Raw genomic sequence first — 24,753 nt, 5'->3', positions numbered from 1 at the left:
ATGATTGCTTGAGTTTCTGAACACTTAAAGACATTTACTTGTATAGGGTGAAATTTAATACAAGGGAACTTTTCGAAATAGGAGTTAAAGGCACTTTTCTTTGGTTAAATCAAATTCAAGCCCAGATTATTTGCTGTTAACCACATTTTTCTATTCAGTGGGTATTTTTGACAGTTTCCTATAGAAAAGGAGTTAGAGATTCTTCATATAATTTATAACTATTATAAAGCATTTATTCTTCACGCTCACCCAAAAGCCTCATAGCAAAAGCCTGTGAGCATGTGTTTACCAGCTCTTCTCAGAGTGCTGGTCCTCTGATCTGAGTGGCATTAGCCCTAGCTGGAAGTTTATTAGGGATGAGATTCTCAGGCTTAATGTCTTTAAGCCTTCTAGGTAATTCTAATGTAGGCTGGGTTCTGAGAGTCACTGGTATGGGAGGTATTATCACCATTTAATAGATGATACAGTTTCTATTCAGTGAATTCTGTAAAGCTGGAAGGCAGTAACTCTTAAGTGGGCTAAAAAAGGGACCACTTCACTGCTTTGTAGTAGAATGGGTTGTTGAAACTATTAACACGGGAAAATTAACCTAGAAAAAGTTTTAATGACACAACTAATGTTTCTGTGTTCCTGTGCCTTCCGTTCTTCATTTTCTTCATCATGGAGGAGAGACAAAATGCAGCTCAGCCCCAGAGGGATGGCTTTTGCATGTAAATAGGGATGGGAGCTGTTATTTTAATCATCTGTTTCTAGCTGAAAGAGTTCATGAGCAGCACTTCCACCTGGGTCTTCCCATGCCACATTACCCACACCATGGCACCCTGGGTGCTTTTCCCGCACACACAATGTTACACACCAGTGAAAGACAATTCTTAGCCCTGTGGTGCCAGAATGAATCCCTGGGGTATCTGGTATTAACTATCACCCCATGAATTGGGGAATGAATGCTTCCTCTGGAGCGAGAAGGAGAAACCAATATTCATTATCTTCAATACAAAGTATATGTAATGATGCCTACTAAGTTCTTTGTGAACTCAATTTAGGCTTTGTGTGTATAATCAAACAAATAACATTTCAGTCTGTTCGTTCTACTGGGAAGAATACCTTTGAATAGAAAATTTTGCTATAAAATTAGGAAAACGTATTATGTGTGTACAGAATTTTTATTCTACGTCTATGTAAACAGTCATGCAACATATATGGACAGGCATATGTGTTCACTGTGCCTTTCCATAGCTGCTGGGTGACTGTTGTCTGTTCACAGTTCCTCCCTTTGTGCATTTTCCCTGCTTGTTCTTCCCTAGGAAACTGCCTTTGTTCCCCCTCCCCCGTCCCATGTAAATGATAAGGTTAGCAGACTCCTCATCCTGCAGCCTGGCCTTCTATACCCAGTATCTGCAGGTACTTTAAAGTGGCTCCTCTGAAAGGATGATTGGATTTTTTTGTGAGCTCCTCAAAATGGAAAATCTAATTTTGCATTTTATGGTTTATTACTCACTACTAACCTATAGGTTGCCAGCATTCAATAAATAGTGTACAAATGAATTAATGAATGACATTTGTACATGGATAAATTTCTCAAATCAACATCTCTAAACTATGACATCAGTTTGCCAGGGCTTTGTAGTCTCAGGGAGGAAGTCAGGACAGGCAGCCCTGTTGGTAAGCCCTCCCCTTCTTTCTGTCCCATTCCACATCTGAATTCAGCTCTTGTCTTTTTTATAAAATTTCATTTTGCCTAGTGTCTCCCAAACATCCACTCTAGTCCCATCTGTCTTTGAAGAAGATTTAACTTCTTCAAGGTTCCCTTCCTGCTTCTCCTCTTCAGCAAGACGGTGGCTGTCACTATGAGTTGAGGAAACATGGGCTAGGACCCCAACATCTTCAAGTCTGGTTTCCTGTGTTTCTCCAGGGACAGTTCTCTGATGCAAGCGTGAAATGTCATGTTGATAGCATCATTTCTGATGCTCGTCAGGTGCCTTCAATACTGTAGATGGGGTGAATTTAGGAGTGAATTCTGCAGTTCTGCCCTTCAAGGTCCTTTCACCTGGGTCCACCCATCACTCCATAGGATTTGGGAGGATTTCCAGAGGATCAATAACAGTATAGCATAGGTCAAGAGATCCTCTAAAATGGGGACAGGAAACTTCAAGATTGGAATTAGAATGAGAAGAGTCTGATTCCCTTTAATTTTCATTCTATCCCTTTGAGAGGTGGACAGAGCCAATAGAAGGACTCCATCTCCAATTTAACCCTTTGCATTGAATCCTTAGGAACCTAATCAGACCATTTTGTACCAGACATTTAGAATGGGAAGACACCTGTTAGAAAAATCTGTCTGGGAGTATCAGGAGCTGGCACTTGAAGACCTTGGACTGACTATGACAAATTACAGACCCTCCTATCTAGAGAGCCTATTGCCCCCTGAATCATGCATGATGCAGAGCCTCCTCTGGGAGAAGAGGGCTAGATGCCTACCTCGTACTGACTCTTGTACAGGAAACATTTTTGGACATTTGGAATCACTTTAAGACATTTCTGCTCATCTTACCACAGTGCTGTCTGCCTGGTGGCATCTATGTCACAAACCTCTTGCTCGTTGTCCATTGGGAGACTATCAAGGTTTCTAACCCTCCAGTGTCATCTTCCGTGACTTCTCTCCACATATTCTACACTCGATCCAAATGGAACGCTGACTGTCCCCCGCATGCATCTCTTATCACACTCCCACCATGCACCGTGCCTACAATTTTGCTATTCTTTGCTCCTGGATGCCTCTTGATCCTCTCACTCTTACCTCTCTCTCCCTGCAACATAATTTGTCTGGAAATATCTAAAAATCATGACTAAGGTTCAACCCAAACTTCTGGGCCATTCGTCTCTAAATTACTCCCATCCCTGCGCCATCCTTCTGGAATGAGCCTGCTTTCTCTCCTCTTTGCCAAGCTAAATGACTCCTCCCTGAGCCCCTAAGAGGAATAAGATCCCTTAAACTTTTAAATTGGCACTAACATACTCTTTCTTATCATGTGCATATATATTTTTTTATGTTCCTTTCCTCCACTTAATGGAACTCCAGGAAAGTACTCATGTATATGCCTTGTGTCCTAGAGTGATTTGCATATTGTGGTTGATTTGATGGTTGGTAATGAATAGGTAAAAGCATGGTGGTATGGGTTTTGGGGCAAAAGCCTGGTGGTGGAGAGGGGACAGATCCACATCTTTACTAGATGCAGAAGGTGTGAGTGAGCTGTTGAGAACACCTCCTCCCACTGGCCTCACTAATCTCTGTCCCCTTGATTTCCACTCATCATGAACCTGCTTTTATAACTCCAAGGTTAATTTTCAACTGTGGAACAAAGAATTTGATTCCTCTTCATTTGGGAGTGGCTTAGAGGCTAGACTTTAGGGACCCAAACGATGTACTTTATTTTTCAAATTGTTTTAGAAAGTGTATTGGAGTATGTATTAAACTGAGCAAGTTAGCCATTGATGATCTTTTTGTTTTTCTCTCAATTCAATGAAACAATATGAAGGAAAGAAGAGCCTAACTGCAGAAATATCCTGGAAAATCTGAAGATATTTTTTAAGTGATATCAATGACATGAAACATGGAAAAATGATCTGTGTGGTTCCATAACAGTTTCACATTTTTGCCTTTTAGGAGACGGAGCTGTTGGATCTCAGTCTTGTCAAGGATGCCAGGTGTGGGAAGCATGCCAAGGCCCCCAAGGTAGGAAGGGGATCTGTGCCACACCAGCTGCCGCTTTGACTCTTTGTCTGTGTCAGGATATCAAGTAATTGCCCCCATTAAAAGTTTCTGTGTTGTGGATGTTGTAGAACACAACAGCCACTATGCCCTATACATTTTCACTTTTATTAAAAGATGGAAACCATGAGTAAGCATATGGGACTAGCATATTGCTCTGGAGTTTTACTTTTGCTGAGGGGAAATTATATCAAAGAAGTTACAAATTAAGCATCCATAATTGGAAAATCCAAATACTGCAAAATCTGAATTTTTGAGTATACATATGATATATGAGTGGACTTCATGTGATGTGTCTCAGTCACTAAAAATATTTTGTAAAACTACTTTCAGCTATGTAAGAGGTGTGTATGAAACATAAATGGATTTGATGTTCAATCTTTGATCCTATTCCCAAGAAATCTAATTGCATATATGCAAATGTTTCAAAGTAAAAAAAAAAAATCTGAAATTCAAAACTCTTATCCCAGGTATTTTGAATAAAGTATACTCAACCTGTGTTGGTTAATTTGAAATGCCTAAGCTATATTTGAGATTATTTGGAAAATATTACTAAATCTCATAAGCACTTGTGAACATAATTTTATTTACTTGCATTTATCAGAACCCACGTTTACCCTAACGAATGAGGCTCCTATGAAACCCAAGTGCTTTGCAGTTAAAACAATGCCATGAAGCCAAAAGACACAGTCTTGATTCTGTACACTGTTAGAGAGACCAGTGTGCTTTAAGATTAGTTAAGTGGGGTGTCAGTGGTCTGGGTTTGAAAACCTTTCTAAAGAAACATGCAAAGAACTACTTACAGTATATTTTCTGAAGATTATATTAAAGTGTTAGGTGAAGAAAATGCATGCTTTTCACTTCTCTGGCTGGTAGGGTGTATTGATTTACCATCAAAGTTGAAAACTCTTTGTTATTAGATCTAAAATTCAGAGATTTAAACATTCATTTCTCACAGAGACAATTATTAGTAAAAGAAGAAGAGAGGCATTTACGTTTCATGCCCACCTCATCCACATAGCCTGAAAGTATGCCACTGGGAGTTTAACTCTGTTTCCTTTGACTGTCTTCCTACAACTTTTGATTTTATCCTCTAAAGGTCAAAGTAGTTTCTTTGACATCCAGAACGATCTGTTGCTTTGGAGATGTAGTGAAAAAAACAGCTGGGATGAGTTTTCCTCCCAGACATAATGGGGCAGTGGGTGGGCGCTGACAAAGTCTGGCGTGGAGCAAACACAGATGCTGTGCTGGGGTTTAGCTGAAAGAGTTAAAACAGCTGACAGCAGAATGTGAAACAAAAATGTTTAGGAGCAAAAATCAGAACTGTTTCATGTGACACAAGCCAACAATGCAGATTTATCTCCTGGTAGCAAGTAAGGAACTGCAGTACTCTTTCCATTTCAGATCAAGCATCTTGGAATTAATGCTTTGTTGATGATTCAAAATTATTCAGTTTGGTGTGGGAAAGAACCCTTGCTTTTCCTCTTCTCCAAACAAAATTTCAGCCAAGTTTTGTGGATAATGTGTTGACAAGATAGCAATGAAATTTGCTGTTTAACCTGGGTTTATTGCCCTCACTTGATATCAATACTGGCTGAGGACAGTTGCATATACCACACCAGATCCTACTGGTTCTCAGGCATCAGGAGTCACAGACTATCCTCTGCCTCCTGAAGAGCAGTAGGCTGGAGCTGGTCTCTTTCATTACAGCTCACAACCAGCTTGTCGGTGAGGGCCTTGCTTACGGATGTGGTTTGACAAATGTCTATTGAATATCGATAAATGACAGAAGTGGCATCTGTGCTGTGTTTAGCTGATAAACTATGATTAGATCCCAAAATGCCTCTCTCGAGGATGTACTTTTGAAACCTAGAATATCAGGCTTTGACTGTTTCTGCTAACACTTCTTTGGGGGACTGATGGCTTTCTCTGTGGGCTGTTGTTGATCTTACCATCTTCTTCTTCCTTTCTAGTCTCTCTGAGGCTCACTGCAGATTAACATCCAAAGTTTGGTTCCTTCCATTCAATTTCCCTGTATGACCTTGCTGAGCCTGACTTCTGCCTCAGGCTCAGTGGTGATGATAATAGGTGCTTAACAGGAATGCTGTAAGCAGGCGGTGAAATAATTCATTAGCAAACCATTTGCACAGGAGTTCTCAAATTTAACTGCTCATGAAGTCACCTGGGAAAGATGCTTTCGTCTAATTCTCACCCCAGAGTCTAGTGTCCTGGGAATCTAATGGCTGCAGATGATGCAGGGCAGCAGGGCACTGGAAGACAAATTTGCAGCAGAGTATGAGCATCATCACTACCTTAATGTATGTTGTTGATACTGCCATTCAAAACAAAAACAAAAACTGCAATCCTAACGACAGAACCAAGAACCTCATACATGCTACTACTCTGTCACCGAGTTGTCCCTCCGTACTCCTCACAACATTATTTTTTGGCATTATTTAAAATGTTCAAAACTGGGCTGGAGATATGGCTCAGCAGTTAAGAGCACTAACTGCTCTTACAGAGGACCCAGGTTCAATTCCCAGTACCCACATGGCAGCTACCAACCATCCTTAACTCCAGTTCCTGGGGAATTTGAAGCCCTCTTCTGACCTCCGCAGCAATGCATGACACAGGTGCACTCTCATACGTGAAGGCAATACACTCGTACACATAAAATAAAAATAATAAATAAAATATTAAATATATATATATATATAAAGTGTTCAAAACATTTCCAGAAGTCAGTCATTTCTTCATTGTTTTAAATTGGCAAAGTTTATGTTGTTAAGAGTGATCGGTGTGGGAGCCTGGTGGAAAAGGGCTTTGTGGACCCATAGACAGTAAAGAGGCCAAATGGATCAATGTGAAATCTTAAGGTAACAAATATGTATTTCCTCAACTCAACCTCAATAAATGCAAGCATCCCTTACTTAAAATTACCGGAATGTATCGCAAATTGCAGAGAGCAAGGTCTGGTTCAGATCAAGACTTATTCTGATGCTCTATTTTTAGTCTTGGGGACTTGAAACCTCTTTTCTTCCCCAGCCTAGCTTCCATTTCCCTTTCCATCCTCAGGTTCCACACAGTGACTATCGTCAGCAGCTCTTGGGCTCCTTTCCTGACAGCAAGTCTAGAGGGTGTGCAGGAGAGAGGAGCTGTCCACTAGAGCCTTTCTGGATGATTCCAGTAGGCTACTTTGCTAAAGAAGGCATGTGACCTTAGCAGAGAAACTTCATCAAAGACCATTAAGAATGTTGGACTGGGGGCTGGAGAGATGGCTCAGTGGTTAAGAACACTGACTGTTCTTGCAGAAGTCCCGGGTTCAAATCCCAGCACCCACATGGGAGCTAACAACTGTCTGTGACTCCAGTCCCAGGAGATCTGACAGCCTCTTCTGACCTCCACAGGCATTGCACGACAGGAATACACTTACCTACGTGCAGGCAATACACACATACACATAAGAATAATAAAATATTTTTTGAGAAAGAATGTTGGACTGAAAGTGACAGCAGTAGGTTCTCCTCCATGGTCTGTGAGCTCTCCAGCCATGGGCATTTGGCCAAGTTTACAGTGCCAGGCATGCATTCCCTCCTTTTGAGTGGGCCTCCCTATCCTTCTATCCACAGGGAAGTATAGATCTTACCAGCCATCAAAGAAACTTCTTTTTGCAACAGATGGAGACTACTACAAAGTTCCACAACTCGTCAAAATAGAGAGAATAAGTGACGATGGGGTGCCCAGCCCCAACTGATACACCAACAATATGACCCCTAAACCCCAGGCTGAGGGAACATTGTGGAAAAGGAGGAAGAAAGACTGTAAGAGCCAAAGGTCTAAGATACTTGCTGCTAAATAGTGTCTTCGAGACATCACAAGAAAGCTGCGACCATGAAGTCTCAACAGCTATGGCTACTTTAACAAGACATACATAGTGACAACGCCAGTTGACCAGCCAGTGTAGACAAGGCAGATTTCATAAGGTCCCACGTCCAGATGAAGCACTCCAGGCAATCATGGCTGTGAGGTAGGGAAAGTCAGTTTTCTCTGGGGAACAGCTCCCTAATAGGTTATCCAATCCCAAGTAGACAGTCCTAAACACATGTACATACCAGTACAACTGAATGGACTCAGTACTATATACACATATATGTGTGTGTGTATGTATTTGTGCATATATATTTAAAATATATTTGACTACAATAATCAAAGAAATCATCAAAAAATTGAGAGGGGTTGGAGGGATATGGGAAGACTTGGAGTGGGGAGAGGAAGTGGTGGAAATCATGTAAAAAACAATGTATGAAATTCTCAAAAAATGAAAATTCTGAGATGAACGTTGCAGAACTTAAAAATTGAAAATTTAAAATGTAGAGGAGCACTGGGCGTGGTGCTGCAAGCCTGTAACCCTAGTCCTTGGGAAGCTGAGGCAGACAGGATTGCAAGTTTAAGATCAGACTGGGCTGTGTAAGCAAGACCCTGTTGAGAGGGAGGGATAAGACCTGCACAAGAGCAAGCCAACAAAACCAGTCAGCATTTCAACAGGCAGCACTACCTGGACTCAGTGTGCTATAGGGAGGGAGGAGGAGGAGGAGGAGGGGAGGGAGGGAGGAGGAAGGAAGGAAGGAAGGAAGGAAGGAAGGAAGGAAGGAAGGAAGGAAGGAAGGAAGGAAGGAAGGAAGGGAGAGAGATGAAGAAAGAAAAATAACTACAGGGAAAAAGAGAAGAAAAAGAGGAACAAAGATGACAAACGTCCCATCTCAGGACAGTTGGACAAACAGGAGAACGGATTCTGTGGAAGAGTTTCTGCAGGAGCTTCTAGACCCAAAGCAAAGAAAAACATTTGTGGAGTAAATATTTACCAAAATACTGAGGCACCCTGCAAATATTTATCTGTGTATTCATATTATTTTTGTTTTTCACAACATCTTGTTACATAAAAATTCAACATCTAGTTGAAAATGAACTGTTTTCTTTGCCTGCTGTGATTCGAAATAACATTTGTGGGGAGTGGAGAAGGCTCTGCACTGCCCTGGTAATGAATTTAAACATTGACTTCCAGCACAGTACATATGATCGCAAATCTGCTCTTCTGTGTACAGCCTTTGTTCAAGTTACCAATTTTGAAATTTCTCATTGGAGAGACTTTGGGAGATTTTTTTAATCTAAGTGTAAAAAACAGAAGAATACAGACAGCTCATATCATTAAATCTCGAATGTTTTTCCAATTTTACTCTTTCCTCCATTCTACTGCCCATTTATGAAGCACATGAAAGAGCCCAGCACTACACTATATATGTCTAGTTTATGCTGCGTACATCTACTCTTGTGATTTCAGAAGGATTCTGTTTTTAGAAAGAGTGTTTGTCACTGTAGTGTAGTATCTGATCTGTTAGAAGTTCTTGATCTAGCAGATCAACTTAGTGGCTCATATTCCACATTAAAAAAATGAAATAGACTTGAATAGAACTAAAAATACCAGTCTTGTGCAGGGCATCCTGTTTCATGGAATATTTCCATGCATATGGGTATATCTTCTGGGTCATCACAGCACTAAGTATACTTTTTGCTGTAAGGCATATGAGGAATGTTTCAAGAGGCCACTGCAAAAAGTTTATGTCTTCAGCCTCATGATTCCTAGAGTGTAGTGAGCCCTTAGGAATATTGAAAAGTAGATCAAGTAAGGACACGACATTATCAATCCTGTGCAGCTTCACGACTGATGAGCTGCAAGGAGATGTACTTGATGCTGGCCTTACATTCCTCATCTGTGAACTGGGGGTGTGGTGGATGCCTTGTCTTAGAGGTTGTATTAGTTACTTTTCTGTTGCTGTGACAGAAACACCATGACCAAGGGAACTTATAAAAGGAAGAGTTTATTTAGCTTACGATTTCAAAGGGGCAAGAGTCCATCACCGCCAGGAAACGTGGCAGCAGAGGTGGCTGGAGTCGGAGCAGAAGCTAAGCCCTCACATCTCAAGCAGGCACAGGAAGCAGAGAGCAACTGGAGATCTAGCAAGGCTTGAGAACTCTGTAAGCCAGCCCCAGTGATGTGCTTCTTCCAGCATGGCCACATTGTCTACTGGAGACAAAATGCTCACATATTTGGAGCCTATGGAGACATTCTCATTCAAACTGCCACGGGGGATTACTTTGCATTTGGTCCCCTGGTACTGGAGTTACACATAGTGGTGAGTTCTCATGTAGGTTCTGGGAACAGAACCTGGGTCCTCTGCAAGAGTAGCTGGGGTAATGACTTTTATAATATGGACACACTTTGGACAAATAACTTTTATTTAACTATGCAAACAAGCTCATTTAGCCACGTGCTCCTCTTGTGACCTGGGCACGTGAACTTAATCCCTCAGGACCCTTCTTGCTCCCCACCCAAGATAGTATATCAATGTGTGTATGCATTCTTACATATCAAAGGGCTGCAAACAGTATTTTATCTCATTAAAAGCAATAAGAGAACTTTACAGCACCTGTTTATGATTGTGTGCATTGGTCTAGGTCTAAGGGTCAGAGAGGGTAAGGTTCTCCAAGAACATAAGGCCTTGACTTTTACCTCTTCGTTTCATGTTGTAGATACCGTTTCAGTAAAGAATGAGCAAAATTCTTGCTCAGGAGCACAGTTCTGAGGGAAATCTGAAGGATGGGGTTCTCAACACTTCAAGACCACTCTTAGCTTTAAAATGGATGCTGAGAGTCAAGGTGGTTTTTTTTTTTTTTTTTTAATTAAAGCATAGCTTTAATGTGGCTTAGTAATCCTAGTGCTCTTAACCTCTGAGCCATCTCTCCAGCCCCTCTGTGATTCTAAACTTTAAATGAGGGGATTAATCAGGCCTAACTCCCCATAGTATAGGTTCTAGAACTGGTGCTGACAAGGTGGCATAACCTAAAACTTCTTGCCTTTACATGGTTAATTAAGTGAGCTTTAAAAAATCAAGTCACAATGTCAAGAACATAACAAGATTCAAAGAAAATAACGTTTATGTCAAATTTTATACATGGCTTATTGAATGTGATTCTAAATTGATTTTGTGATCCACAGTGAGCAAAGTCATAGTGAAAGAAATCTCTCAGCTTCCATATTGAGAGAGACCCTCAGATTGCCCATATTCAGAATTCAGTGGTGCATATGACGATATCCTTAAGGAACATTCTTAACTTTTATTCCAAACTGTGTCATACATAGAAAGGGAATTTTTTCACATGCTGGCCTAGCGACCAGTTCCTTCTATTGGTAAAGAGCAGTTTATTTCCAACAATAAATGCTGATTTCCATATGGGTGCCTTGTAAATATCTAGAGCAGTAGTTAAAGTCTAGATTCTATATAGTGTCACCAGAATTCCACAGGGAACACTAGAGTAGAATTAAATTTCAAAAATTGATTAGGCTTTGCTTTTCTAATTTTAATGTAGAAAATATGCCTTTTATACTTCATTCTTTAGGGTTTCTCAAGTAGTCAGTAAGTGATGATTTCAGTCAAGCATGTTCCTAGCCTCTGAGAAAACAGCAGTGAACAAACAGGACAGAGAGCTCAGTTCTCCATGTAACTTCTATTCAGAAATGGTTGTACTGGTAAATTGGGTCTTAAAAAAAGAACAGAAACTGCTGATTTTCTGTGTTGGCTGACTTCATGTGGGTAAATACTTATACTCGGTGGTTTTGATATCACTAACCTGATGTCAGTGAACAGAGAGTAGTGCGGTAAAGCACACCGTGGTCTCTAGCCCTACAAACACATTCCTCCGTGTCATAGTGTGGGGAAAAGAGAAGTGGCTCCCACTGAGAAAAGGAAGTCTAGATAAACACCATAGGCCACAAGCCATTGAGAGGCTTGTTATTTTACACGGCTGTTGTAAAGTAGGTTATCTTGATGGTAAGATACAGTTTCCTAAATATAAACAAAGCTAGGTGAATGTCCACAGGATGAGCATCCAGGCAGAGGGCACAGCGAGAGCAAAGGCCCCAAGGGCAGAGCATGCATAGTGTGTTTGGGGAACAGCATGGCAGTCAGTACAGCTACAGTGGGGTTCAGGCCTGAGAAACCAGGCCAATGACTTAGGCCATTGCTCTGGTAGAGGTAAGGAGGTGTGGGAAGTTCTGAGCAAAGGACTGACAGAATCTGAGTCTCTGAAAGCAGCAATCATGAGTGTGTTGAGGGTACACTTCAGAAGAAATAACGGAGACCAGATAACTGGGTGCTGCAGATACCCTCTACAGGGATGATGGTGATTTGTGACCAAGGTGGTAGCTGTTGAGGCAGAACAAACATAGCCACATCTCAGTACACATTGAAGTCAGGACAGAGAATTTATTATTATGTTGGATGTGAAGTATAAGAAAAAGAAAGAATTTAAGAACAACTATGAATATTTTTGCCTGGGGGCTAGGACAATTGAGTTGCTATATCCTGAGATGGGAAAACAGACCAGGATCATTGAAAAATGGATAAAAAGTAAGTATGGTTTTGGATAATTAAAAAATTGATTAAGATACCTGTCATTAAGACTCATATCTGCTTGTTCAGGGGAGATGTTGGCCCAGGAGATGGAATATTAAAGCTCAAAGCTTGAGTGAGGTCTCCCAGTGAACGTTTGTGGGAAAAAAAGGAAGTCAAGGCTTTGGGGAAATGGCTCAGTAAGTAAAAGTACTTTTTCTGCAAGCATGAAGACCTGAGTTCAAATCCCCTGCACCCGTGAAAAGCCACAAGCCTTGGGTGTGCCTAGCACCCCAGCATGGGAGGCAGAGAGAAGGGGATCTTGATTGTCCACTGTCCAGACAGTCTAGCCAAAATAGTAAGCTTCTGGTTCATGAAGAGACCTGTCTCAAGGCAATAAGGAGAAAAATGATAGAAGATAACTGAGATCCTGCCCTAGAATCCCTAGTGAATCTGTGCCTGTACGTTTGCATGTACCACAGCCCTACTCAACACACACACACACACACACACACACACACACACACACACAGAGTCTTAGGGTAGTACCCTGATGGCATTAAACATTGATGAGTCTTGGAGGAGCCAACAAAAGAGACTGGGAAGGATATGTCCCCCAAAGGCTTGAAAGCAGAAACTCAAAAGGGTGCTTGGCAACCACTGCCTCTCTGCAGAAAAATGGATATACAAAAATGTAGCATATGCTTTGAAATTGAGGATTAGCCTTAAAAGGCCTGCATGCTTTATATACTACATATGTGCTACAATATGAACAGACCTTGAATACATTATGCTAAATGAAATAAGCCATATACAAAAGGATAAATGAAATGTGATTCATTCATTTGTGAGGTATCCAGAGTTATCAGATTCATAAAGTAAAATGGTAGATACCAAGGCTATATGGAGATGAGGTGAGGTGATCGTTATTTAGTGGGTACAGAGCTCAGTTTGAGAAGCTGCAAAAGTTCCATAAGCAGACGGTGGTGATGACTGTCCAACTCACAACAGTGTGAGTTTCTTTTTTATAAAAATCTTTTTTTGTTTATTATTTTTATTTTATGTGTATGAGTGTATTGCCTGTGTGTATGCAAGTGTGCCCATGTTTTGCAGTCCCCACAGAGGTCAGAAGAGTGTGTCAAATACCTTGGAACTGGAGTTAAGGATGGTTGTTAGCTGCCATGTGGGTGCTGGGAACTGAACCCAGCCTCTCATCTAGAGCAGCCAGTGCTCTTAACCACTGAGCCATCTCTCTAGCCCCCAGTACGAATTTCTTAATCTGCCTGAATTACTGTGAATCATGCTATGTATATTTTACCACAATAGGAAAGGAAGAAGAAAGAAAGAGAGAGAGAGAAGAAAGAAAGAAAGAAAGAAAGAAAGAAAGAAAGAAAGAAAGAAAGAAAGAAAGAGTGAGCCAGTGAGAGGAGAAAAGACAAAAGAATACCCAGGGTACCTAAAAATGGATTTGGGGAAAGGAAAGTCAAGTGGTGTGCTTGGATCAAATGGTGAATTTGCTTCTAGCCTTTTCTTTTCCTAATGAAACTTCATTTTTATATTCTTGTAATTTTTCTGAGAATGCCACTATATATATTCATTCACGTTTTCCCTATATCATGAACATGTTATGTTAATATTCATAATGGACTGTTTATTTAAGGGTTGTCACATCCCAAATAGCTCATCATAGAATCTGGATGCCAAGATAGAAATCTCATAATGAGCCGTTATTTGGATGTTATACAACAGTGGTGTCAATGAATCATCTCTGAGGCTTGGAGCTGGAATGAGGGCTTTATTCATTGCCCCCTTCCCTGATTGTATGTTAAGTCCCTGACTTTGTACAGATTTACCATTGTATGAAGCCAGACATTCAATCCTATATAGGCCATTGGAAGAGAGCACTTCACACAACAAAATCAAAGCTTTCTTCACTTTCACTTGGTTGCTAACGAGACCAACCTTTGTCCCTTATTCTTGGTTCTGACTGTTTCTTAACTCACCTCACATGTTGTAAGAGCTTTTTTTGTTTGTTTTGTTAGTCTGTTTCCATAAATGTGTTTATGTTTTTACTAAAGAGGAGCAAAACAGAGCTTAAAATTCAGAGAATTGTGTGTGTGTGTGTGTGTGTGTGTGTGTGTGTGTGTGTGTGTGTGTGGATTTTGACAGCTATTCGTGTCTGTCTTCAAATGTAAATTATATGGCATAGTTCCTTTTTATGTTCATTAAATTCCATATATGTCAGTGGTTTCCTTGGAAACAGAAACCTTTATATAACTTTGGTAGCAGAAATATCAGGACGGTGGGGGTGTAGGTTTCCTCGGTGCATGTTTGTACTTAAAATCCTTCCCTGTTTTCCATCTTCACCTTCCCTTCAAGGATACCCAATAGTGAACAGGAAAAGATTCTGAAAGTAGCCTCTAAGGGACAGCACCCCTTCTCCAGCGGTTGGCATTCTTTACTTTCTTTAAGCATTTTTCAGTCACCCTGTCTTTTCTGGGATGTTAGAATACATTCCCTTATTTAAGGAGACATTGGTATGTCTACTCTCAGTACTTTGAGTATTTGAGCGATGCATGCATGACTCACTGCATGTGTGTATACAGTTTATGAACTATAATGAACTGGAAATGTGTGGTTAATTTAAGTTCTAATTTTTAAGTTATGACAAATATTTCACTAAGCGTGACCCCTTCCTAGCAGCTCCCAAGGCACTTGTTGAGGAATGACACAATTCACACTCTTCCCAAAGAGTTACAGGAGTTAAAGAATGTGGCGGCAGAGGATGTGTTTATCATGGTCACCTATGTTGAAGGCAGCATTAGCAAAAATTAACTAAAGCCGGCATTTCAAAAGGTTGTACCTCGTGTTACTGTCGCTTCTACCTCAGGTGATCTCAATCTGAATCCGGTGTTCTGGGGCCCTAAAGGTGCAGGGTAGGGTTTTAGGAACATTCCTCAACTTTAATTCCTTCAAATGAAAAATTACGCCATCTTGTGGTTGTCGCCGCTGATAATTTTTAAGATTAATTCTGTCTACAGACTTGCTCTCCAAGCCAGGGCATTCCGTTGTCGGCTCTAACACGGAGATATGAGAAGCACTGGGGAGCTTTTAAAACCTTCATGTCTAGTCCACACCCAGATCAATTAAGTTAAAATGTGTGCTGTGGGGCTCAGGCACCGTATTTCCTCTAACGCTCCCTGGAGGAGCTGGTGTTTAGCTAGGTTTGAGAAGCATTACCGTAAGCGAAAAGAGCACCAGCTTGACTGGATAGTTTCTCTTTTTGAAGTAATGATTCTTGTATTATGATTCAGAAAGGCGCTTGGAATTTTCCTAGAATTTGTCAGTCTAGTCCTCCTCTAACTTGACCGCTACTCTCAATAAAGAGAAGTAAGTGTGCCCCATGGCTTACATTCTCTCCTCTGGCTACGCAGTGAGACTTTCGTGTGAATGTCGAAGTGGCTTAATCCAGCCCACAGAAGTATTCCCTCACAGTGTCATAAGACCAAGTTTATGACTTCCTTCTCTACACAGAGTAACTCTGACCTAATAAAGATAAGTGGACTTTTTTCCTTTATAATCAATGCGATTGTCAAAGGGGATAAAACTTTTCAGTCAGGATTGTTTTAGACAGCCACATTATTGCTTTTCTGAAATGGGTTTACTGCAGAATATGTTGCTTCTCTATCATTAGCACTAATTTTTGTATCCCCTAGAGCAACCAACATGTGTTTTGTGCACTCTAAGTGCACAATAGAAAGTAGTTTTTAGTGGCACAGACAGCAGCGCCTCAAAGCCAACTACAAAAACTGCATAAGCCAGCATGTCATTTCTCATATCTGAGGCTCATTTTCCTCATCTGAAATACAGAAACAATATCTGTGTTCGTCTCATCTGGTTACAGTAAAGACCCATGAAGAAAATATATGAAAAGGAATCACTACAACTATTATTTCATTATACGTGGTAAAAACATTTTCTATTACTGCTAATATAAAATATGTAGATAAAAGCATGCTAAAGTTACATATTTATTTGTGTATAGCAGAATTTCTGTAGTACTTCAGAGTGCTTCACAGAGAAATTTTTACTTTGTAGCTCTGATAGTTAAACTTTCAAAAATCTAGTTGTTCCAAATTAACTATTAAAAAATGAGCATGAAGCCTTTTTATCTTTGCAGCTAAACACCTACCCCCAGAGAACCATTGCAGCAATCCTATTATAATAAGACTTAGTTCTTATTTGGAAAGCTTTCCAGATTTGCCAACAGTTAAATAGATTTTTCTCAACAATCAAAATGATTTTAGAGCAATTTAGTTCCAGTTAAGAACATGTTGATATCTTCTGCATTCTGAAGCTGTTGAAGTGAAATCCAAAGCACTGTTTTGAAAAGAAATAACAAGCTTTGGGGTCAGAGAGCCCCAGATTCAAGTCCCAGTGCACATGTTAGCTGGGAGATCCCAGGAATGCTCCTTAGTTTCTCTGAAATGATAATATCTACTGCATGGAGCTGTCTGTTGAACCGAACCATCGTGTATAAGAAATCTCAAACCGTGTTTGGTAGGAGCTACTGTATTAATCAGGGTTCTCCAAAGAAACAGAACCGGTAGAATGAATATGTATAGGGATTTATCAGCTTAGCTCACAGGATAGAGTCCGAGTAGTCCAACAATGGCTGCACCACACTGGAGAGGCTGAGAATCCGTAGTCGCTCAGTCCACGAGGCTGGATGTCTCAGTAGTCCCAATCTGGCGCTGAAGTTCTGACGAAGTCCAAAATATCAGCTAGTCTTCAGTCTACAGCAGCAAGATGAACTCACCAGTGAGAGAGAAGGCAAGCAGCAAGAAGCCATGTGTTCTCCTCTGCTGTGGCCTTTTAAAAGGGCTGCCATCAGAGGGTAACACCCACATTTAGGGTGTGTCTTCCAGCTTCAGATGATCCAATTAAGATCTCTCTCATTTCAGTTAATCCCAGATCCAGTCAAGTTGACACCCAGGATTAGCCATCACAGCTACTAATTTGTATTTACTTCTCTACCAACTTTAAGGTCTCTTAAATAATTAGCTATATATATGTATATACATATGTATAATACAGACATACTAGAATGTCTGAGTTGTGATACCAAGTTGACACATGATTTAACAGATCAAAGAGTTTAGAATGGAAATGCTTCCTGAAAACTTGGGGCCTATCATCACAGCTGTTGACTATCACTCGGATGCCAAGTAGACTGATGTTTTCAAGTGATTTGGGTGCTATGATTCGAATGTCTGTGTCCCCTCCCAACTTCCTGTTGGTGCTTAACCTGTATGTAATGATATTAAGAGGAGATAAGTCACGAGGGTTCTTCTCTCATGTAAGAACACAGCATTCAAAACACCAAGGGAAGGGAGAAGCCCTCACTGAGACATTAAATTTTCCTCTGCTGCCAACTTCTCTCCCTCCACAGTGGTGACAAAGATGTTTCTATTGCTCACAAACTTCCCAGTCTCAGGTGCTTTGTAATCACAGCATGGATGGGCAAAGACAGTTCATTTAATTTCAGTGTTCAAATGATGGAGTCATTCTTTAAGGACCTCATATTCCTCATCAAAGAGTGAAAGAGATGAACAAGATAATTTCTAGAGGCTGATATTTGTATGCAACACAGATTTTGAGGATTAATTGTTGTATATACCTAAAATACTTTTGCCAACTATAATACATGATTCAGTAATATTTGTGAGGTGTATTGGTGGAATGGAAGAAAAGCAAGTGTATGTATTTATTCTGAAACTCCCCAGACCCCTTCCATTCACCATCATGTTTTGCTTGTGAAGTATTCCTCCAAAGGCTCATTGAAAGCATATGTCAGGCGCAAATGGTATTCAGAGGTAGGGCTTTGGAAAGTGATTGGACCATGAAGGGTCTGGCTTCATCAATGGATTAATCCACTGATGAAATCCCAATCTGATGTTGGTGGGAGGTGATGCAAACTTTGGAAATGTGTCACTGGATGGGACATCCTTGGCACATTATCATGCCAGGGAACCATTTCTGTCTCGCTTTCCATTTCTAGGAAACTAGTAGGTGAATAGCCTCGGACATGTATTCCTACCTCCATGATATTCTGCTTTGCCCCAGATCTAAAGCAATGAATCCTGTGGCTCTTAGACTGCAAACACTGAAATTATTAGCCCAATTATTTCTTCCCTCTAAGTTATTTTCTTTTAGTCTTTGGCACAGTGCGGAAAAGCATTGTTTGGCCTTATAATAGGGCATATACAAAATTAAAGATGATCAAAGACTAAGTGCTTGGGATATCTAAGCTGGAAAAGACTTTTTCAGATTTCTTGTTAATATGCGAGTGTGTTTCGTCTTGTATTATACCTTGGGTTGTTATAACCTTTAAACATTAACTAGATGCTTCAGTCCCACTTAGGTTTAGTTTTTCTTTCTTCAAATTGAGGTCTTTGTTTATGACAGAAAACCATCAGCATTACCCACAGATTTTTCAAAACACAAAAATTCATGCACTTTGAGTATCTGGACTCTGGTTTTGCATTGCTGTGATTCTATTGTATGATTCTTCATTCACCGTATGTTACATGTCTACTAATCATTACTTCCAGAACTGCTTTGTAGTCAGTTTATATCATACCACTTATATAATAAAAGCTATAGCATTCAGCTTCTCAGAAGGATCTGAAATAAAACCTGAATTGAGGTTTAATTAAAAGTTACTTGATCAGCAACAATTTTAAAAAACCAGAGATCCTGCAAGGCTTGGCGTGTGTGTGTGTGTGTGTGTGTGTGTGTGTGTGTGTGTGTGTAGTTCTATGGAGAGAGAAAAAAGAGAGGTCTTATGTTCCTCTTGTTTCCTGTGAGTTCAACCTGTGCTTGGCTGTGACGCATTGGGTCTCTGTCCTCAGTTGGCTAGAGGTCCACTAGTGTCACTTATGTTGCCACAGCAAGTCGCACAATTTCTTCACATGCTGTTTTTTCATTCATAAAGTGAGGCTAATGGAACTAGCTTTTCAGAGTTATTTTGAATATTACAGATCATAATGAATGTTTCAAAGTAGGGAGTTTTGTGGCTGATAGCTATGGTTATCCTTAAAACTAGAGACCATTAGTGAAAGTGTCTAAGAAACTTGAAGTCAGCTTCATTTTTTGAAAAATTAAATTTGGATGCCTAGGCCATGCTCTCCTACTGTTTCCTTTAATATTTGCATTCTCCATCTATATTATACAAGCTTTTTACTCTCTTTGAAGGCTTTTACTCCTAATGTTATCTTTGTTTTTTAAAAATGTTATTCATTATTCATGTATCAAAAATTCTAAGATAATGTTTATATTTTTACATGAAACATTTCTCTTCTTAAACTTTTAGAATTTGTTATATGTTTTTAAAGTATTTGCCAAGCATAACTTTTCTTTTTACAAATATTATTTGAAATTTAAAATTTCACTATATTTAGTTGATGTCATAAGATGTTATTTTGCATCTGGTATGAATTATTTTGCATTCAAGTTATTTAATAAAGTTTCATTGGTTGGGACACATATAAATTGTCTGGGAAATTAAACAATTATTGTTTATTTTTGTTTTATGACTATTGTCTAAAACAGGAGTTTGTGAGAGGAAGATTTGTTTTTATTTTAATGAGGTCTGAAACATGTTTTTGTAGGAATCATTTCCTAGCAATATTGTTTGAAAATTAAAGGTTATTTAGAAGGCATTGTCCACAGATTTTACTTGCAAATATGGATACCAGATGAAAATCTAAATAAAATTAATTTAAGATCTTTTATTTCTGTCTCAAACATACATATCAAAAATGCAGAATAGCTGAATAAGGAGAAGAAATACTTTGTTTACAGAATGTCAAAGTTACAATGCTTTAAAAGTGACTCTTCACACAGGCTGTTGAAAAAAGAACACCACTTACACTATCAAAATAGAAATGCGTGATTGAGTAATAGTTCATGTGAGGTACTGGTTGACAGACCATTTAGAAAGCTTGGTGAAGATAAACAACAAACTACCCTTAATATTTAATTTTTATGGTTAGTCACTCAAAATTTCGTGATTTGAAGTGAATTACTGTGCTTCAAAGAATTTATTTGAAGCATATTGTAGAGCATTTAGAATGCTGTGGGAATATAACAAAAAAAATTTTATTCTAGATTATAAAACATGGAAAATTATAATTGATTGGTTCTCTGCTCTGTAAATATCTTCCCTGATACATAACTATTCCACACTTAGATCTAAATTTTTAAGAAGAAAATTCTTATAAGTTGCTACAAGTATCTAGAAACTCTCAAGCTTATTTTAACCTTGCCTCTTAAATCATTTCCTTTGAGTTTACCAATATTCAAGACGCTCAATTCAAGACTGTAAATTGAGAAATTATGAAGCCATAACACGAAAAAGCAGCCGATACATTGAACTGAAGCTTGTCCTGCTTTGTAAGTTGAGCATGTATCGCAGGCAATAAGATGTTAGAGAATAAATCATATATTTATCATAAGGCTGTAGAGGAAGTAGGGGCAGGAAGTTCAGGGGCCTCCTTTTACCGTACTGATAGAATCTTTGCCCCAACAGTAAGGTGTGGCATTGTTGATCCTAAGGTAGAAATTCAACTGTGATGAATCCAAGTCAATTCAAAGTATTCCTTTTAATCTTAACAAAACATGAACTTCAGTAGAATTAGTTGGTATTAATTGCATGTGACAAAAATTTCATGCACTATTAATCATAGCCCTACATTGGAACAAAGCTGGAATTGTGCTCCCTCGGCACTGAGGAACTCCTTCTGGCTGTAGGACAAAAAAGATAAATCTATTCCTGTGGCCATTCTTGAGTTATTGTCTTAGTCTCCAAAAGTGGGAGTTTGTCCACAGTTAAATCCAAGGCGGGGAAAGTGAGAGAAGAGGGTTCTGGCTTTAATTTTGACAATATATGAAGCTACTAATACTTTGAAAAGAACCTTTTTGAAGAAGAAAATGACAGAGTAAATCCATTGCCATAGATGCTGGATGGTTCTGATATGCCAAGTCATATCTGTTTCCTGAAAGGTCAAATGGTGCTGAGCTTTACATCTGCACACACAGCACATTAAATTTCTTTCACCTAACGACATAGTAAACATGATCATGATTTTAAGTATTTTTCATATTACTGGTTTTATGACCGAATAATAATCTATTGATCTGAAATTATATTAACTATGTATAATCCACTTACTTTTCAACAGCAAGAAAGCATTCATTGTATCATTGATGTTATTAGAAATTCTAACACAAAAACTTTTATTTATGCTTTGATATTTTCTCTGTAAATTCTAGAGCTAGCAGTGAGATTATGAGTTGAAATGCACCAAGCCTAATTCATTGTCTTAGGGATCCACTCCTTGTTTGTCCTTCCAAGATAGACTTCTGTTTTAGTGGCAAGCCTGTTTCCTATATTGATACGTTTACATCTTCATTATATTCTATATAAAATAGTCCTAGAACAAACCTACTGGAGAAAACAGCATAACCTAAACGAGAACATCCAGCATTTTTCTGTTGATCTCTTCTTTCATTAGGAAATGTATATTTCAAGGTTATTAAAATCCAATTATTTTCTGCAGAGTTATATGACTACTAACTATTCAGCTAGCTCATAGATTTATAATTATTATCAAATTTAAGGATTATAATTTTCTATTCTTTTTATTAATTTTATATTTGTAAAATATAAACTCTGCACATGATTCAAAATTCAAAATTATGGTATTCAACTGGGAAGGGAAGAGGGGAGGACATACCAGGAACCATGGGGGTAAAGGGGAAGAAGGAACTCAAGAGAGGGGGAATAATAGAGCATAGGTATTATCAAGGGGAAACGGGGGTACTTAAACTGGGGAGGGAGGAAGAGGGTTAGACAGAGAGTGAGAGAGGGGAGATGAATAAAGCTTAGGTGACATAAAAAGTCAAAGGGAAATATATTAACACAACCCCACCCTGAAAAATACACATACAATATCTGAGCATGGGTGCCTGTGTGTATACCTGAAGCCTATATATCACGTAACACAGTTCCAAACAGGAGACACATCCGTTGTGGTCAGGATAGTCCAAGAGATTCACGAAATAACACAGGGTATTGCCATAGTTCTTGATTACCTCCCAGAACCTGAAGGTAAAACCCTATTATTTCAGACACAGGACTTGGAGCAATGGAGCTAGAACTGACCTGGAAGTCTTCTCCCTGAAGAGTTACTCTCATAGTTCTAGAGTACATTACGCAGGCTTCTAAGGGAGAAAATCAATCAGTGGTTCAACCCAGCTCGAAAGCCTCATAATCACAATGACTGGCACAGGAAACCATCTCTATTGGTGCAGTAGTGACATTTTTATCTAGCGGGTAATCAACAGCTATCTAATTGACTTAAAGCCCTCTCAATGAAGGGAACTCATGGGTGGCAGTGTAAATATAGTCAAATACACATGGCTGGAGAGGTCTTAGATCCTAGAGAAAACCCTATCATTGTCATATCTCTAGACAAATAAAATTTCTTACTGTATGATAAATATGGATCCTTACATGTACAGACAAGTATACCTTACACTGCTCTTCAAAGAAGTTTCTTTTTGCAACAGATGGAGGTTATTACAGAGTTTCACAACTAGCTACCCACAGAGAATATATGTCTGAGAGATGCCCAGCCCTAAGTACACATCTACAGTGGAACCTCTACACCTAAGGCTCATGGAACATAGCAGAACAGGGGTAGAGAGAATAATAATACATCCCTCAACTCTCGCCAGCGAAACTTCCTCATACAACAGAGTGCGATGCACAGAGAAGACCACCACCGGCTACCTTTTAGAGAAGAGACTGCAAAGTGCATGTCCCTGGATAGGACACCTGTATTGAACATACGAGCCTGCTTATGGCTCAGGAGCCATTGAGGAAAAGGGGCTTGGGGGAGATCGTATGAGCCAGGGTTGGTGCATGAACGTAAGGACACAGAGGCTTTTAGGCCATAGGGAACTTGCTCATATGAACTTTCAACGATGACAGCATTCACAAGACCCATGCCACCTTGGAAAAAAACATAGAATGAGGGAAATGGGCAGCAGGCCCCAACCCTAGCCAAGGAATTACTGGCAACTGATTACTGCTGAATGAGGGAGAGTAGATCTTCTTTAAGGGAGTGGCTCTGGTTAGGCTGACTAGACTCCAGTGGACGAATTGCAACGAGGGACAACTGGGTACAAATGCTTGACCAAATAGAACTTAACATATATGACAGAATGCATGAAATCCAGTGGGGAGGGGGAGGGGGGATGTCTAAGTTTGATTAAGATCTATTATATGAAATTCACAAGTCAATTAAAATGTTTTTAAAAATTCAAAGTTATGTAAATGAGAATAGTCACTCATTTCACACACATCTGTATCCCTTTTGTTCCACTTCTGGCTACCTTCTGAGTTTTCCTCACTGTGTTTCCTTTGCAAAAACGAAAGGCAATGCGTGTAAACACACACGGCTATCTAGTCTGCTCATGGCAGGTGATAGAAAGCCCATCTTTCCTCAATGATCTGCGATGCTAGTTCCTTTGAGCAGTAAGAATTGTTCCTATCTTTCTGACAGAGAATGGGGAGTCTATTTATATGCTGTTACAGTTTGCCTGTTATATTAATATAGCCTTAAAATCACTGCAAGCGGATAGATCATTCCAATCCTTTTTTTCTTTTGCACAACTATATATTACTCCACTGTACAATTGTGCTCCGGTTTTGTGATAAGTCTCCTGTGAAGGAGCATTTCCTTTTCTTCCTGTATCTTTTAAGATGTATAAGTCTGAAACTGAAAACAAAAAAGACTTTCCTAGGCGGAGATCCAATTTCAGGATAAATTCCTGGAGTTGTTTGTTTTGTTAGCATTTTCTTCATAGAATTTTATTGGTATTTTCCCTCCCTTGTTTTGTTTCATTTTTTTTGTTTTTCTAAACTCTATTTCCATTTTCAATGGCATTCTTTTTACTAAATAATCTTATTTCTTTTCCAGTTCAGAAATTCAACTTTTGGCTGTGGAAAACTTACGCACCCAAACTAAAAATGGAATTAATTAAGAACTCTTCAGGAATTAGCCTAGCGTTCTTGTCCAGTGCATAAATATTAGTAAATTATTTGTGGTGATTGTGGTGTGAACTTTTTCTTTTTCTCTATACAGTTCTGACCCCCAACACTATAACTATTTTAGCCTCTTTAATTAAGTGGTATATTTAAACAAATACTTTAAAATTCATGAGAGTTTGTTTAAAAAGCTTTTCATTCATTGATCCTAAAGGGTTGATAGGATTTAGCAAATAAATTTATGTCTAAGAGACATACATACATATGAGACATACTAAGGGCATTAAGTGACGTACTAGAAATGTGTTGTTTCTTTGCATTTCATCTGATAACTCACTCTGAAAGACACCCCATCTATTCTCCATAGTAATGAAGAAACTGCTTCCTGTTATATATGAAACCAAAGGCATTTTATACCA

At 39.3% G+C, this 24,753-nt stretch overlaps 1 protein-coding gene across 4 annotated transcripts in view; it reads left to right on the top strand.

Moving 5' to 3' along the window:
- Positions 1 to 24,753, top strand: part of Plcb1 (phospholipase C beta 1) — an 803,221-nt gene that overhangs the window by 261,275 nt on the left and 517,193 nt on the right. For all 4 annotated transcript variants that reach the window (XM_029564145.1, XM_017798487.2, XM_008834353.2 and 1 more), the window contains exon 3: positions 3,665 to 3,733. In XM_029564145.1, the coding sequence (XP_029420005.1) occupies positions 3,665 to 3,733 (69 nt within the window). The remainder of the gene's footprint in view (positions 1 to 3,664; positions 3,734 to 24,753) is intronic.

This window comes from Nannospalax galili, unplaced genomic scaffold, assembly GCF_000622305.1.
Source record: "Nannospalax galili isolate Female #2095 unplaced genomic scaffold, S.galili_v1.0 scaffold1477, whole genome shotgun sequence".
In the NCBI taxonomy this organism is placed as follows: Eukaryota; Metazoa; Chordata; class Mammalia; order Rodentia; family Spalacidae; genus Nannospalax; species Nannospalax galili.
This window is presented reverse-complemented; position numbering and strand designations above follow the sequence as displayed.